The 18,963-nt window shown below is 35.9% G+C and overlaps 1 protein-coding gene across 11 annotated transcripts in view; it reads right to left on the minus strand.

The window, feature by feature from the left end:
- The window catches only part of YAF2 (YY1 associated factor 2), a 76,744-nt gene that overhangs the window by 37,817 nt on the left and 19,964 nt on the right, over window positions 1-18,963 (minus strand). For 3 of the 11 annotated variants that reach the window (XR_007456647.1, XR_007456646.1, XR_007456644.1), the window contains exon 3: window positions 4,125-4,222. The exons of 4 other annotated variants lie outside the window; for them this stretch is intronic. Coding sequence is in view for 1 of the 7 variants with exons in the window: in XM_049625322.1 (XP_049481279.1) it covers window positions 14,181-14,252 (72 nt within the window). In the remaining 6 variants the exon portion in view is untranslated. Of the gene's footprint in view, window positions 1-4,124; window positions 4,223-14,057; window positions 14,088-14,174; window positions 14,314-18,963 lie in introns of those variants that run through there. 4 more of the 11 variants (XR_007456645.1, XR_007456648.1, XM_049625322.1 and 1 more) reach the window with 3 other exon arrangements.

Here is an 18,963-nt window from a genome sequence, read left to right on the forward strand (position 1 = left end):
GAGTTTGAGCCCTGTTTTGGGCTCTCTGCTGTCAGCACAGAGCCTGCTTCAGATCTAAGCAGTCACTCTCTGCTTCTCCCCTGCTCGCACTCTCTCTCAAAAATAAACGTTAAAAAAAAATTTTAAAGAACTTAGAAAAAGAAGTCATCCATTCAAGAAATATTTACTACACACCTATTTTATGACAGGCCCTAGGAATCAAAGGTGAAGAAGACACCCTCTTAAAAAGTCTATAGAAGGTTTGGAAAGCAGACTACCAAAAGCAGTTGCAAGTGCTAAGACTAGGTTAAATTCAGGCAGTTACAGAAATACACAGGACGATTACCTAGGCAGAGCCTATGAGAACAGGGAAGGCTTTCTGAAGGATGTGACATCTAAACTAAGACATGAAATTAACAGGAATTAACCAAACAAGGGGTGAGAGGTGAGAAGCAGTGGGGACAGAGAATGAGAGGAAAATCAAAACAGCATCCAGAGATTAGAGTGTATGCAAAGACCAGAAACAACAGAGCACAACACTGGTAGGGGTGGTGGTGGATAAGACTGGGGTGTAACATTACTGGAGTGAATGGCAAGAGCTAAGGCTGAAGAAATAAACATGAACCAAGCCATGAAATGATTTGTAAGCCATGTTATTAAGTACAGACTTTACCTAAGGATGTCTTCTTGGCTGTACTAAAAGTTCATATCATAGAAAAGAAATAAAGTTTAGAGTAGTAAGATACCAGACTATCTAGAAGAGTGGTTGCAAGTTCAATTATCTAGAGACTGGATAGTTAATAAAAATGAGTAAGGAGGACCTGTTATAACAAAATCCCAGGAGACAACAGGGAGTGGCGAGAACTGTAAGAGCCAAAGTCCCCTCTACATGGGTCGAACTGTTGCAATGAACAATGTGGCTCACAGTTGATAGATCTTCTAATTTGAAAAAAAAAAAAAAAAAAAAGCTTAAATTTAAAATTTCAAGTAAAATCTTCTGAACGATTAATGGCAATTCCATTTCTTTGAAACATGCTACAGACTAACACTGAAGGGACCAAACAAAACAAGTCAAACTGGTACCACTAGTCATCAGTTTCTAGTCTCTACTGCAGAACCTCAAAAACTACTAAGCTGAGGTCTCTGACTGGACCTGAAGGCAGCAGTAAGCTCCTGGACATTTAAAGAGGAATAACAAGGGGTGCCTGAATGGCTCAGTCGGTTGAGCGTCCGACTTCAGCTCAGGTCATGATCTCATAGTTCATGGGTTCGAGCCCCTTATCAGGCTCTGTGCTGACAGCTCAGAGCCTGGAGCCTGCTTCAGATTCTGTCTCCCCTCTCTCTCTCTGCCCCTCCCCTGCTTGCTCGCTATCACTCTCTCTCTCCCTCAAAAATAAACATTAAAAAAATAAAAATTTTTAAAAAATACATAAAGAGGAATGACAAGTAACCACTGCTTGAAAAGGCACAGTGTCTGTTGGTCACTGTGGAGAAAGTACCTGGCACTTTGCTGGTCTCAGTAAATACTTAAAGATGAAGTTAAACATTTTTGAACATCAGTGTCATGGTAGTAAACAGAACTATCTAAACATAGGAAGGAAAATAAAAGAAAAAACGAATCCAGTGTTCCTTGGCTCTAATCTTAAAACACTCTTGTACCAGTGTTTAGTTTTGTTCACAGTCATCTGCTACCACATGCTGCCTAGTGTTCATTGGCTACAACTGCCTCTAACTCAGAAATCTGGCCAAACACCAGTGACCACAATAAGCAACTATCGACTCCCACCTGGGTAAAGGCAATGAACTTAAACAGGATGAATGGTCACAGTGTATGTGAGAATGAGAATATTCTCTGCTTCACTTAAACACCCTACCAGGCCCTCCAATGCTAATTCCACGCCCTATCCTAAGGCTGTCTACTGGTGCTAAAACTACTACCTAAATAAATGCTGTGTTCAATATGCTGGGCAATGCCTACTAACAACAATGGGTATGCCTAGATAGTAGAGCTGGGAAGAAAACAGAATGGGACTGAGATTCTGCCAGAAGGGAGATGAAATAACAAAGAGGTAAGCTAAGAAAGACTGGAAATTCAAAACAGGTATGAAAGTTAAATAATTAAGACAAGAAAACAGGTAGCCCAGGAAACCCCTGAATCTGAGCACTTTTACAAAAAAAATATTTATTAGAGACAGAGAGAGAGAGAGACAGGGCAGGTGCACGTGGCACGCGAACAAAGTGGGGGAAAGGGCAGAGAGAGGGAGAGGATCCCAAGTAGGCTCCACACTATCAGCACGCAGACCAACATGGGGCTCGATCTCATGAACCATTAGATCATGACCTAAGCCTAGATCAGGAGTCAGATGCTTAAAAAGATGAACCACCCAGACATCCTGAGCATTTATATATTCAGAGTTCAAATAATCTCATTACAAGAGCAAAGTCTAGCAGTGTTTAAAATAAAATGCAGAAGATTCTTCTGCTGGTATTGGGACACAGAGATAACCAGTATTAAAGGTTATAAATTCATTTACTCAGAATAATCTTCATAAATGTCCCTCATCTAGGAAAGGTGAAACCAACAGGATATGAAGTCAGGATGTCAAGTTTTATGTGTTGTACCTGAGATATGGCTTTATTTTGCAATATGTTCATTCTCAAATAGTATCTACTGGGGAAAAGTAGAGAAAAATTGATGGATTTGGAAATCTTTAAGCAAATAGGCATCTTAGAGAATGGACACCCAATCCCCATAAAGTAAGATGTGAGACTTCCCCATATAAAAAAGTCATCATGTAAGAAATCCTTCTGGCTCAGAGGAATGACTTTAAACCAGAAAGGAGAAGTCTGTTACCCTAATGGGGTGGGAGAGATGACAATGATAATAATGTATAATCCTACCTACAGTAGCCCATGCAGAAGGTCTAAGTCTGATATTCCAATAAAAAGCAGGAACCAATATTCTGATGAAGCGTTTACAGGAAGTAAACTTTACACTTTATATAAAGAAATTAAGTAGACCCAGGTATCACAGAACAGTACAGAACTACAGAAATTGTCAAATGTAGGAATGGATAGTAGGGTTTCAGGTTACCAATGATCAACAGTAAAGCTGAACACCCACAAACAGGTGAAGTAATAAAAGAAGAAAAGAAACTTAAAGCATCTTTAATGAAAAGTAACAAAAGGAGAATTATATAAAACCAAATGTTTTTTCAGATGCTCTAAGTCTGTGCTAATAATATAGAAGCCACATGTGAGTACTATGCACTTGTTAAAATTGCACTGGGGGGCGCCTGGGTGGCTCAGTCAGTTGAGCATCAGACTTCGGCTCAGGTCATGATCTTGCGGTTCGTGAGTTTGAGCCCCACATCAGGCTCTGTGCTGACAGCTCAGAGCCTGGAGCCTGCTTCAGATTGTGTGTCTCCCTCTCTCTCTTTGTCCCTCCCCCCACTCACATTCTGTGTCTCTCTCCTTCAAAAATAAATAAACGTTGGGGCACCTGGGTGGCTCAGTCAGTTAAGCGGCCGACTTCGGCTCAGGTCACGATCTCGCGGTCTGTGAGTTCAAGCCCCACATCAGGCTCTGTGCTGACAGCTCAGAGTCTGGAGCCTGTTTCAGATTCTGTGTCTCCCTCTCTCTGACCCTCCCCCGTTCATGCTCTGTCTCTCTCTGTCTCAAAAATAAATAAACGTTAAAAAAAAAATTTTTTTAAATAAATAAATAAACGTTAAAAAAAAATTGCACTGGTCCAAATCGCGATGTGGTATGAAAATAAAATATAAACCACAGTTCAAAGACTCCTATGAAAAAATTGTAGAATATCTCAATAATAATTTGAAAGGGTAATTTTTAGATGTATTAGGTTAAATAAGATACAGCATTAAAAGTAATTTCACCTGTTACACTTTTTCAGTTTAGCCATGAGAAATTTTTATTACATATATGGCTCCCTTTTGTGGCTTGCATTATATTTCTATCGGAAAGTGCTATTAAAATTTAGTCATGCTTAATGTGAAGCCTTAAATTAATGTAACTTTTAACATTTTCACTGAACTTAATACTGTTTGTTCCTCTAATATTAAATTCCTCTTGGGTACATTCTAAATAAGATGATTTTAACATAAAGAACAATGACAGCTTACCAGACTGTCCAGAAAAGAGACTGAATCAAATTTCTGGGCAGAGGCTTGAGCCAGCAGGATTGTTCCACCAAATGGTAACCAGGCTCTTCACGTTATCTCTGGCAAGAGGGTTAAATAGAAAGAAAGCAGCCCTATGTACACATAGAACAAGATTTGACCAACAGTTTAACTAACTCCATCCACCATAACATGCTTTGTTTTAGGAATATTCTCAATTACAATCCAAGTGCTAAATTTACAAAGTAAAATAAACACTTTTCATTATGATTTATTCAAATTTACCCATTCTCAGCAATTTTTAAGATATTCACATTTGCGGGGCACCTGGGTGGCTCAGTTGGTTAAGCATCTGACTACTGGTTTCACCTTCTGTGATGATCTCATGGTTTTATGAGTTCGAGCCCCACGTCAGGCTCTGCACTGACAGCGTGGAGCCTGCTTGGGATCCTCTCTTTCTCTCCCTCTCTCTCTCCCCCTCCCTTGCTCTCTCTCTCAAAATAAATAAATAAACTTAAGAAAAAATAGATATTCACATTCACCCTTTTGGAAAAGATAACACAGATTCTAATTTTCTATCAAGGAAAATACACCTCTCTCACTAGGGTGAAAGCAAATAACAGTAACTATTTTTTATGAGATACTATGACAGACTTTAAAAGACACTGGGATTCTCATACTATGAACACTAATACCATTTCACAGTCCATGGTCCATCTAGAAATTTGAAGACAATATGGCTTTAGGAAATTAAGAATTTCATAAATAAGAACATAAACACTTGTACAAGACAGCACTGACTCAAAGAGAATACAGAAAAACAATTGTACTATCCCAGTATTGGAAGACTACTAGTTTTAAAAAAATGTATTGGACTCCGCACAATGAAAATAAAATTGGGAGTGCCTGGGTGGCTCAGTTAGTTGAAGTCGGACTCTTGGGGTACCTGGATGGCTCAGTAGATTAAGCAACTTACTTTGGCTCAGGTCACAATCTCGCGGTCCATGGGTTTGAGCCCCGCATCTGAACTGTGCTGACAGCTCAGAGCCTGGAGCCTGCTTCAGATTCTGCCTCCCTCTCTTTCTCTGCCCCTTCCCTGCTCACGCTCTCTCTGTGTCTCTCTCAAAAATAAATAAACATTTTTAAAAAGTGGCAGAAAAAAAAAAAGGAGTCCAACTCTTGATTTTGGCTCAGGTCATGATCTCACGGTTCATGAGATGGAGCCCTGGGTCAGTCTCTGCACTGGCAGTGTGGAGCCTGCTTAGGATTCTCTCCCACTCTCTGCCCTTCCCTTGCTCTTACATGCTCATGGGTGCTCTCTCTCTCTCAAAATAAACTTTAAAAAAAAAGGACTTAAAATTATTAAAAATGAAAAGAAAATTGGATTTTAGAGATCCAAAATTTCCTACAAATTAAAATATTTCTCAAGTCAAAGTTCTTTAGCACAAAACAATTTAATGCTTCATACAGTGTTCTTAGTCAAACTACCATAGACTTCCGGTAACCAACTGCAGAAACAGAACCAATGGAAGACATCCAGATGGCTAAGGAGAAATTTGGGTTCAGGTGCTAGTTAATTTGAGAGTGAAATATACCAGTTATTCACCAGTTAAGCACCCAGATTATCCTAAATTCATGAACAAGCTACAATCTCTGACCATTAGAGTTTACTCTCTGGAGTTTTGTAAAAGAACAGGGAATAGGATCACCACTGACATTTCACTGCCTGTTTCCCATGCCCCAAATCAGAATGTTTCCCCTTTCTCCTATTTGTATTTAGAGGGAAGGTGGGAATAGGGAAAACAAAAAGAAAACAGATCTGTACGTAACACAGTAAATTATAATTATTTATCTCTTTCCCTGAAAAACTTTAATTTCCTTAAAGAGAGAAGATGAAACCTATTCACCACCTCCCTATTGTTGGGACCTAACCCGGTGTCTGGCACTCATCTGCTATCTCAGAACTAAACTAAATCACGGTCCTTGTGCTAGGGCCACTGCTTTCTTTTTCTACTACAAACCAATATCAAGAATAAATGCAGATTAAAACAATTAGGTCAATCCTTCTAGTTTTTACTTTTGTAAAAATATACATACATTAAATCTAGGTGTTTAAAAGCTATAAATATACATATTCTTTAAGGAAAAACATGTAGTTCCATACAGCTTCCTTTTACCACTATCACTAAGATCTTCCTCTCCTACCAACCCTATCCAGAAGTGACTACCATCATGAATTTGATGTAAGTGAGATCACACTGTACACAACGTTCTGCTTTGACCTCACATTACATTTCTGAGGTTTCCTTATTTAACTATATCAGAAGGCAGCATGGCATAGTGGACTATGGAGCCAGTCAAGTGAGATTCAAATCCTAGCTTTCAATCACAGCTCTGCTATTTACCACCTTTGAAAGTGGTAAGTTATTTACTTCTCTATGCTTCAGTATTCCCATATGTAAAATGGATATAATGATTGTACCAATTTCTGAGTTCTTACGAGGACTAAATTAATTCATGTTTATAAATGCTTAAAAGAATTCCTGGGCATAGACAGTGTAACTTTTTTTCTTGAAATATAAAAAAGTCACGAATGATGATAATCTAAGCAGATTTGGTAAATCTCTGTTAATATAACTATTTTATTTCTTATTTATCCATGCCTCTTACAGACAGACATTTAGATTTTTTTCCAAATGAACATCCCTACAGAAATCTCCCTGGGCAAATGTGCCACTTTCTCTAAACTAATAATATCTTGAATACCTTCTGGATACGAGGATATGCACATTTTCAACTGTGTAACACTTACCCGATCCTGAGCTAATGGGTGAAAATTGATGGCTCATAAGTTTTTAATTGCATTTCACTGCAAATGAGACTAAGCATCTTTCCAGTTCATTAGCCATTCCAATTTCCTTTCCTCTGTTGTGAATTGCCTTAATATCCATTGTTCACTTTATTTGCATTTGTATCATCTGTCCTATTATTTTCATCTTCATATATTCTGGGCACGAATCCACTGAGTATTGTAGACATTGCACCTAACTCCCAGTCATGCCACTTATATATGAGTTAATTTGTGATGTATTTTATTAAGCCTAAGGTTTTCTTTCTGAAGTAGTTGGATCCTTTATCTCTGATGTCTTTATCTTCAAAGGTTCATTCTTTTCTTGACTTGTTAAAGCCTCACACATCCTAAAGACACATATTCTTTTTATTTTTTTGATAGAGAGAGAGAAAGAGAGAAAGAGAGAAAGAGAGAGAGAGAGAGAGAGAGAGAGAATATGCACACAAGTACGGAAGGGGGAGAGAGAGGGAAAGAATTCCAAGCAGGCTCCATGCTCCATGTGGGGCTCAATGTGGGACTTGATCTCATGACCATGAGATCATGACCCAAGCCAAAATCAAGGGTCAGACACTTAGCCACCTGAGCCACTGAGGCGCCCCGTAAAGACCTACATTCTTCTGTATTTTCTTCCTTATTAAACAGTTGTTTGTTCTTAGTGTAAAGTTGAAACAGAACTGTTTTCTGCATATGGTTTGAAGTAGAGACCTGTCTTCCCTCCCATATGGAAAACCAATTAAAGAGTCCACTCTGTTTCCCTGATAGAAAATGCCATCTCTAGCACTTACCAACTTTTCAAATATGTATAAATCGATTTCTGAACTCTCTATTCTATTAATCCGCCTTTTCCTGCATTAAGACTATACTACTTTAAAATTTTTTTTTAACATTTTATTTATTTTTGCGAGACAGAGACAAAGCATGAGCAGGGGAGGGGCAGAGAGAGGGAGACACAGAATCCGAGGCAGGCTCCAGGCTCTGAACTATCAGCAGAGCCAGACACGGGGCTCAAACTCTTCGAACCGTGAGATCATGACCTGAGCTGAAGTCAGATGCTAAAATGACTGAGCCACCCAGGCGCCCCAAGACTATATTACTTTAAATATCATAAATTTATATTTTATATTTTACTTTTTTGAGGTATAATTTACATAAAGTATACAGTTTGATTTTTTAAGTATTATACACCCTCAATGTGATCCAACCCAGATCAAAATATTAACATTTCTCATGCTCTAGAATGCTCCCTCCCAATCAGTACCATATTTCCAAGAAAATCACTATGCTGACCTCTATCACCATAGATTAGTTATGCTTTTTTTTGTAATTAAGTAGGCTCCACGACCAATGTGGGACCTGAACCCACAACCCTGAGATCAAGAGCTGCATGCTACACCACTGACTGAGCCGGCCATGCACCCTTCCTTCTACTTGTTTTTGAACTTCCTGTGAATGAAATCATACAATACGTAATATTTTCTCATTTCTATGCTCAACGTTAAGCATGGGAGATTCATCCCATGTTGTGTGTAGCAATTTATTGTCATTGCCATCCATTCTAAACACTGCCAAGTTTAAAATCAGTCTTGCTATCCAATGGCACAATCCCCTCCTCATTGTTCTTTTTCTTCTTTCGGACCTGTCTTGGTTATTCTTGGGGCTTTACTTTTGTATATGAAGGTCATTTTCTACAAAAAAAAAAAAAAAATATTCTAGTGTTTTTTTTGTCTGAAACTATACACAATCAATCACAGAGGAGTAACTTTTTTAGTAATATACTTCCCATATAGTATATCCTGCCTTTTACTCATGTCTAATTTTATGTCCTTAAATAAACTTTGGGCACTTTACAGAATTGGCTGTAAAGGAGAAAGTTTTTATTATATAACTGGCTAGTGCCAATTTGAATGTTGACTTTATATCCAGTAAAATTAAATTCTATTAATAGTGTTAGCTTCGGAGGCTCCTGGATGGCTCAGTTGGCTGAGCAATCCAACTCTTGATTTCAGCTCAGGTCATGCTTCCCAAGGTTGTGGGATCCAGCCCCACATCAGGCTCTGTGCTGAACATGAAGCCTGCTTAAGATTCTCTTAAGATTCTCTCCCTCTGCTCCTCTCCCTTGCTTGCATGCTTTCTCTCTAAAATAAAATTTTAAAAATAGTGTTGATTTTTAAAAAATGTTCTAAGGATATGTTCATCTCATTTTTCCTTTTTCAATTTTTTGGATTTCTTTCTCTTTTTTCTTATTAGTAAAGACATATTTGCTTATTCTTGACTTTAATGGGAATGTTGCTGCTTGAAAGAAAGTTTGAAAGACAGTCTTTACTGAAAGAAAAAGTTCACTTGTCATGGTGTGAGGGGTTTTTAAAAAAACATTAATGAGTGTTGACTTTTATCATAAACTTTTACTAAATCTTTCAAGACGGTTCCCCTAAATCTTGTAAGTTACACTGATATAATTTTCAAATAAAGAATTACCTCTACCATATCCTAATTAAAATTTTTATTTATTCATACATAAGATTGCTACTATTTGGGCCATTTTGCATAAAAATAGAATTATCTGTTCCGCAAAGTATATGTGAAATATGATTATAAATATCACAATTAAAACTATTTCTCTGATACGCCTTCCCACCAATGAGAATGGCTAGAACAAAAAAGACAGATAATGAAAGTGTTGGCGGTGAAGGTGTGGAAAAATTGGAATCCTCATTCGCTGCTGGTGGGAAAGTAAAATGGCACAGCCACTTTGGGTAAACAGTCTGGCAGTTCTTCAAAAGGTGAAACATAGTTATCATATAATCTAGCAATTCTGCTCCTAGGTACATAACCCAAGAGAAATGAAAATGTATGTCCACACAAAAATTTGTACACAAATGTTGACAGCAGGGCTTTCATAATAGCCAAAAAATGCAAAACAGTCCAAATATCTATCACCTGATTAAAGGATAACCAAAATGTGGTATATCCATACAATGAGATATTACTTGGCTATAAAAAGAATAAAGTGCACTGATACATGCTACAACATAGTTGGACCTTAAAAATATTATGCTAAGCAAAAGAAGTGAATCACAAATGGCCACACACATATTGAATGATTTCATTTATGCAAAATGTCAGAGTAGGCAAATTTATAGAAGGAGAGTAAATCAGTGGTTGCACAAGGATGGAGCGTTTGGGGAAAATTGGGAATGACTGCTAACAGGTACAGTTCTTTTTGGGTGATGAAAATATTTTGAAACATTGTGTTAATGTCTACAGAACACTAAAAATGCTAAAAACCACTGAATTACACGTTTAAAATGGATAAGTGACAGAATCTGTGGATGACAGCTCAATAAATTTGCTATTTTTAAAAACCTATACCTCTCAGGGAAATCTACTGCAACTTTAATTACTTTAATGGTTTTCTTTACAAGTTTGGAATGATTTTTTTCCTGGAAAATAATCCATTTCACCTGGTTTTTAAAAGTTTATATACATACATATACATACACATACATATACATATAAGTGATTTCTTGTGATTCCAAAATTATAATTGCACTTGTCATTATATCTCACTTTTTTTTTTTATATCTCATTAAATTTTATTATTTCCATCATGGTTTTTGATGAGTACATCCAGAACTTAATCAACTAAAAAGAACCAGTGTTGATTTGAATAAACATTGCTCTCATTTTTATTGTTGATTATCTTCTATTTCACCAAATTCTACTTGTGTTTTTATTTCCTTCCCTCCTTCTTTCTTAGCTTTTGTTTTTTGTTTTTTTTTTTTTAGTTTTTGAGTTGAGTATCTGGCTCATTTATTTTCTTTCAACCTGATACATGCATTTAAAGTTACAAATTTACTCCTGAGGACCACTTTTCCTGTATCCTTCAAGTTCTGATACAATGCTTTTGTCACAATTCAGCTTTAATTATTTGACAGTTTCTTTAATTTTTTTTTTAAATTCTTGAAAACGCTTGGTCATTTTTTCTTCAATACCGCTTCTCCTTTATTCTCTGTATCTTCCATTCCAAAACTCCAATCAGATCTATACTAGAGCTTTTCAATCCACCTCTACAGTGGCTTAGCTTTTCTTTCATATTTTTCATCTTTTTATTTTCCTGGTTGGTGTCCTGGAAGATTTATCAGTTTTAGCCTGAAATTAATAACTTCTCTCTTCAGCTGAGTCTAATCATTTTTTTTGTCCATTTATTGAGTTATTTTTATAACTAGCTATATTTTTTTATTTCAATTAGTTACTCCATATATCTCAACATATTTATTGCTTCTTGACTGTTCTTATTCAAATATAATGCAATATGCTCTGAATGAGAAAAGGGGATATATTTTAAGCTAATACACTTTTATGTGAAATGTTCTTTGAATGTTATCCACTACAAAACTCTTCTTTAAAGAAAAAAAAAAATCCACTTCTTAAAAGTTCTCTTGACTGCTATTCTACCAAATGTACCCCACTGTGCCTACCTGTATCAAGGCATGGAAAAAACAAGCTCTATTATTCCCATTTTAGAATGAGAGAAATTGAAGCACAATATGGTTCTTTTTAAAATACTTTCTCAACTTTTTTTTGAAAAATATCAAAACCACAAAAAAAGTTGAGAAATACAATGTCCTGCATACCTTTTACCTAGATTCAAAATTGTTAACATATGCCACATTTGCTTTATTTCTCCTTTTCTCCCTCTCTACATACAAATATACCACACATTTTTTTCTGAATCCATTTGTGAACCCATCGCAATATTTCACTTCAAAATTTTTCACAATGTTATCTCTAAAGAATAAAAAATAAGGATAGTCTTAATATCCCATACTACTATCATACCAAAGAAATTAAATAGCTTGATTAAAATTGAATAGCTTCTTACATGGATGTGCAGAAGCAAATTCAAAACAATCATTTAAGTCATCTCACTAAATGTTCTTTATCTTGTTTTGTCTAAATGGAGCAGAACTGGTTCTCTGGTGAGATTCACACTCAATCTGTCATTTCCTTCCTTCAGTAACCCTGAATTAAATTTCATTTACTGCTTCTTCAGATAGGTATTCTTAAATCCAAGCATTTCTGAAAATCAAGCAATAATCTTCAAAGTTATTCAAACCTCAAAAATCAAGTACACTGAATTTCCGGTTTGTTTACTAACAGTAAATGAGTCTTAAAATGAGACAAACTAGTTAACTCTCCTAAAACTATACACTATTGGGGCGCCTGGGTGGCTCAGTCGGTTAAGTGTCCGACTTCAGCTCAGGTCACGATCTCACGGTCCGCGAGTTCGAGCCCCGCGTCGGGCTCTGGGCTGATGTCTCAGAGCCTGGAGCCTGCTTCCGATTCTGTGCCTCCCTCTCTCTGCCCCTCCCCCGTTCATGCTCTGTCTCTCTCTGTCTCAAAAATAAATAAACGTTAAAACTATACACTATTTTAATGTCCCACAGAAGTTTATAGTGTGCTAAACAATCACAATTTCACTCTTCCAGTTTTAAAAGGAAAAAAACTGTTGTTCTTAAGAACTTACAAAAAGGACTGATAAGCCAAATGAACCTGCTCTACAAATAAGAAAACTAATGAATATATTCATGAACAACTCATTTTCTTCTATCAACTACATGAAAAACTAGTTTTTTAATGGGTACAACTTAAACTCAATCTCTGACGTTAGGAACTAAATAAGACTAAAAACAATAAAATCCTATCCTTGTTTTCAATGACCATACAAATCAGCTTAAGTGTTTCACACTGGAAGGAACAGCAATACAACCTAAAGCTAATAATGTTTAAAGGTGAAACTGTCATACAGATGAAAATTATATCCATAATCACAGAAATGTTTAAGATAAAAAGATGTTTAGGATCAATCTACAATCAAATAATAGTTAACAGGAGTGTTTACTATGTGCTGTTAGGCACTAAGTATATCCCACGATTCAATTAATTCAATCCTCATAGCAATCTCATTTCTCCACTGAGGAAACATAGGTCACAGAGAGATGCTAGCACAAAAGGAATTATGTAAGGGATAGGACTTGACTTCAACCTTAGAGTACAGAAAAGTAGAATGAGGTCATTTCAAAAAATTGGAAAAGCACAAGCCTTAAAGCATAAATATAACAAGTATCCAAGTAAGACCAAAAGAAAAGTTTCAAAATGGAGAAATTAAGGCTGGATAAATAGGATGGGATTGTAAGAGGTCTTACATACCTAGCAAATGGATGAAAATTTTATAAAACAGCTTGAATAGAGCACCACTACAGGCTCTTTATGTGTTAAAAGTGCCCTTTTAAAAAAAAAAGACAACCTGGTAACAATACAGAATGAGAGAAATGAGAAGGTATTCTGTCCAATTCTAACATTTACATGCCAGTGCAATAAACTGTCTGATACCTATGGAATCTGAGAGTCCACAGTGAACCAACTGGGCCACCCATCACATCAATAAGGCCATCTATTATGAACAAGGAAGTAGTAAACAGAGCTGAACACACCCTGAATTATTTTCCAAATATACCTACAATGAAGTTAAAAGGTACACTGAAAACTATGTCAGTAAGAAATGCTACATAATTAACATAAAATTACTTTTGCTGCTCAGTACTATGCCAAAAGAATTTGGCCAAATTTGGCATAAGCATAACTTTTACAGTATAAGTATTTACTTCATATAAATGCAACATCACAAATAAAGGAATTTATAAAATAATTCAACACACAGCTTCCTTAAATTGCTTTAGAAGTATTACACTATTTACCAAAAGATAATAGACACATAATTTTTATAAAAAAACAACTATTATGTAAATGATACTCTTTAAATTTAACGTCACACTTATTCATACGCCCATCAAGAACTAGGTATTTATCACTCATGTAATAAATTCCACAAATCTACATCAAATTTACAAAAAGAAGCTATCTCAAACAACTTTCCTCTTGGTAATTAAATTCCTTCTAAAGAGAAGAAATGTGAGAAAAAAAATCTCAAATTTGCAAAAACTAGATTACTCACCAGTAACTTGAGTTATCCTATTGGGTCTTTTCCCTCACAGATCCACCTCTCTTGCCCTTCTGTCCAGCATGAGAATCTTCCTGATGGGCATCCACTGGAACTGAGGGGGCATGCAGTACAGACGTATATGTAAGAAAGTTGGGGGGAGGGGATTTGGGAGATGCTAGAGACATGCTTCAGTGCACTTGCTTACCTTCCTGAAATTGGAAATTTCAACGGTTCCTTGGTCCTCGAGGCATTCACAATAGCTTCAAAGAATGTGGATCTGTGGAGATTACCCAATAGGAGAACTCCAGTTACTGGTAAGTGATCCAGCTTTTTCTTCTCTATCAGAATAAGAAGATTAATTTTATTTGAGATTATTAATACCCATAGAACTACAGGGGAAAGGAGTGTAAATTTACCAGGTAACTGTATATGAATGCACCAAAATAAACACAGAAACAAAACGCATTCCTGGCATTATCAGAAAGAGAAAGAAAAGAAAATACGATTTGAATGGTTTCATTTTTAAATTCCCATTATAATGGCAGCTATATCTTAATATACAAAAATATCAGCTATCAGACTATTCCATTTCACTGAAACAACACCGTCACTCTTTAATATTAGTAAAAGTATAATTAGTTGATCAAAATCTGCCATTTCTTAACTAGTCATTGTCATTAACCTTCACCGAATTTTGGTGTAGCAGCCACAGTGAACTACAATCTGTAAGACTTCAGATAAAAAGCATCAATAAAATTCCCTTTTCTCACTAAGTCTTTAAAATAGCCACTTACCACCAATAAGAAACCAGCCACACACACATATAGAAGTATGCCAGACCACTGATAAGAATGCTGATTTTAATTTAAATATGTGCACAAAGTAGAAATCATAGTTGTTGTTTTTTTTTTTAATTTTTTTAACGTTTATTTATTTTTGAGACAGAGAGAGACAGAGCATGAACGGGGGAGGGTCAGAGAGAGAGGGAGACACAGAATCGGAAGCAGGCTCCAGGCTCTGGGCCATCATCAGCTCAGAGCCCGACGCGGGGCTCGAACCCACAGACCGTGAGATCGTGACCTGAGCCGAAGTCGGACGCTTAACCGACTGAGCCGCCCAGGAGCCCCAGAAATCATAGTTTTAACTGTTATACTTTTAAAATAATTGTCTAAAAATGGTCCTGTCATTAAAAACAAAAACCAACAAAAAACTGACTTCTAAAAAAAGGTCTTCTCAACAGAACTTTATTTTGAAGTTCACATGAAAACATTCTATTACCTTTAATTCAATACATATTAATCAGGTAAAGACTAGTTTCTGTTGAAGATAGAGATATATTTCAGTAATGCTCCTCCCTCTTACCATTATGCTGCTAAATAATCATCTTCTGCCCTCAAGAAACAAAGTTTTTATGTTTCCCAATTCTATAGAAACAAAGATAATGTATAGTTTTTCTCTGTTTTAAAAGTGAATTGGATTAAGAGGCGCCTGGGTGGCTCAGTGGTTAAGCATCCAACTCTTGATTTCGGCTCAGGTCATGATCTCATGGTCGTGAGATGGAGCCCCATATCAGGCTCTGCACTGGGCATGGAGCCTGCTTGGGATTCTCTATCCCCCTCTCCCTTTGCCCGCCCCCCCCCCCCAAATAACAAAATAAAATAAAAATATTTTAAAAATAAAATAGGATAAAATGGTGTATAAATTCATCATTCAACAAAAATAAGTTGAACACGTAATTCTCACGAAAATCTTACATTTCACTCTTGTTATGATGGAATGTTTGCATTTGGTATTAAGTCGACAGCACACATCAAGATTTTTGCTAGATTGTTACTTAATTTGAAGATATAAATTGTCTTGTATATAAATTATATACTTTTTAAAGTAAATCTGGGTTTTAAAAAATAGTTTAATGCATTTGTTTTTAAATGACCCATTCATACAAACAGGGCACTACACAGACCTCCATTTCTAACTGTAATACAGAGATAAATATCAAAAGGGTCCTCTAGTTAAGTTTTCCAGATTCCTAGTTAACTTCTAGTACCTGAAGAGTACCTGGCATAAAGGTCCTACATGTTTGGATTAATAAAGTAAATACAGGTGCAATAATCCAAACATTTCAAACTTTTGGCATCATCTAGGATAAAAAGTATCACTAAGAACTAAATAATAATTCCCAGTTTTTATTTATAACAAATTTAGACTCATGAATTTAAAATAGAACTGCATTTTTAAACTAATTTAAGATAATTAAAATATCTTGAAAATATTTTAAAGTAACCAAAAGGGTCACTTAGAGACCAGCACTGAAAGCTATTTGCTGTTATCATGCCATTACCTCAACTAAGACAGATTTTATCAGAATAGCTTAGAAAAGTACTTCCAGAAATTAGGATGCTCTATTTAAAACTATCTTGTGTAAGCCCTAATAATTACAACACTCATTCACAAAAAGGTACTCCTTAGTAATTAAGAATCAAATCAAGTATTTCGGTAATGAAAAATCTATTCCATAAAATCAATCTAAACTTGTGAAAAAACTGCTTAGAAAAAAACGTGGTAGCTAACTTTCACTTCCACTACTACCCCTGGTTCGGACATTATATTTTAGCTAGAAGCAATTTAAATTACAACTGGTTTTGATGATTCCATGTACCTTATTTTCTAATTTTCAATTAAGATTTAAAATTCTTATGGAAATTATTATGGTTGTGGGAAGTTATTCACCATAAATCCTGGACTTGGAATCCTATAACAGCATAATGAAATTTAACATTATACACATATTCATGCATATTTAAATGACACTACTGATGTTTCATATGTAAACAAACAATGGGGCATATGTGTTTATATTTGAATTGAGTCCATTATGACTTTTCTCCCTTTTCAGTCCATGATACACTCTCCTCAGGGTCCCCAAATTATAAATACCACCCATTTCCTAATCAAAATTTCCTTTTCCTCAGTCTTTAACTTTCATTTTTATTTTTTTTAGTTTATATCCAAGTTAGTTAACATACCACTAGATGTTATTTGTTCCTTTCCCTCATTTAATCCACCATTTCCCACTAATCCACAGAGAAACAAAAACAATACTATTTTCTCATTAATATAATTAACTTAAAATCAAAATGGCAAGAACTCTACTCATCTGTAAAATAAGGATAACAACAAAACCTAGTTCACGGGACAGTATTGGGAATTAAGTTAATGTAAATAAAGCTTTAGACCCAATGCCCAGAATCTAACTATATACATCAAACTGTTGACATAATCATCCAGAAATGGTTTTCAAGTGATTTTATACACTTTTAGAGGGATATAGTCTACATAAGAAAACTACATAAAAGAACTACATAAAGAAATTCTAAACTTAGAGATTTGTTTATAATAATTTCGGTACTATTATTTTGAAACTATATATTTTTTTTAATGTTTATTTTTGAGAGATAGAGAATGAGAAAGAGAAGAAGCCACAGAATCTGAAGCAGGCTCCAGGCTCTGAGCTATCAGCAGAGAGCCCAACGCGGGGCTCAAACTCACAAACCATGAGATCATGACCTGAGCCAAAGTCGGACACTTAACTGACTGAGCCACGCAGGCGCCCCTGAACTAGATTGTTTATACTGCAAGATAAAGAAAATAAGTAATTTATGTTACTGATTAGGAATCACCAATTACAACATAAAAGCTGTAAGAACATGTTAATATCAAAACTCAATTCCAAATACCACTATACACTTGCGATTTTTTAAAAAGGCATATAATTTGGAAATAGTTAATAAAAGATTCCAGGCAGCAATTAGTAAATAAATCACTATCATTATCAGATTAACTTAAAAACTATATCTGCTAATAATATAAAACCAGGCTTTACATTAGATTTACTTTAGTAAAGGAAGTTACTCAACTTTACAAGTTGCCAGAAACATTTATACAAATTGTTTTCCATGTCCCAATACCTGATTTTTATAAGCTAGAATTTTACAACTGTTGACAAATTCTAAAACGAAAACATGAGAAAAACAGCATATATTCATGTTATTGACTGACATTTGATGGTGAAAATACTAATATTCAAATTGTTTGGAAGCTAAAGGGGAAGGATGGTAGCAGAACCCCTGCTTTGGACAAAAGAATTTCTCATTTATTTATCTTATATTTTGAATTTCCCCCCATCTTTTCCTTCCAAGAAAGAATTCTGCAACAACAACAAAAAGTTTAAACTTTAAAGGATAGCGTGGTGGGTAACCTCTAAGACTGCCCACAATGATCCAACCAACCTCTTGGTATGCAAGCCCTTCTGTAATTTCCTCCCCCAGAATATAGGCTGGATTTAGTGACTGATTTCTCAGGAAGAGAATGTGGCAGAAGTAATGGGATATCACTCCCAATACTAGGTTATAAAAAGACTGGCTTCTTTTGGGGGCTCTCTCTGATACCTTGTTTTGGAGTAAACAAGGTGCCATATGGTGAGCAGCCCCATGGAGGGCCCATGTGGCCAAGAAACTGATGTCTCTGGCCAACAGCCAGAGTCCTGAGGCCTGTCGACAGCCATGTGAGTACTTGGTAGCAGGTATTCTAAGGCCTGCTGACAACCACACGAGTGAACCTGAAAGTGGATCCTCCCTCATTTGAGCCTGAGACCCTGAGCAGCCCGAATCACCTGATAAGCTGCTTCTAAATTCTTGACTCAGAAAGGAGGATAAGGTAATAAATGTTTATTATTTTCAGACAGTAAATTTTGAGGTAATTTGTTATACAAAATTACAATTTGTCTAAGTGCGCAGCAGCCCTGAAACTGGTTGCTGTGTCTGCAAGCTTTTTTTTTTTTTTTTACTGAATGATGTTAAGAACTAATTAATTTAGATATAAAGAAGTCTACGTTACCTCAACCCCCAGAATAAAATATTACTCTACTGGCTGTCAAATAGCATCCCTCACTTCCTACCACCTCTTCTACTATGCTAAATATTAACCAA

This window comes from Panthera uncia, chromosome B4 (assembly GCF_023721935.1).
Source record: "Panthera uncia isolate 11264 chromosome B4, Puncia_PCG_1.0, whole genome shotgun sequence".
Lineage (NCBI taxonomy): Eukaryota > Metazoa > Chordata > Mammalia > Carnivora > Felidae > Panthera > Panthera uncia.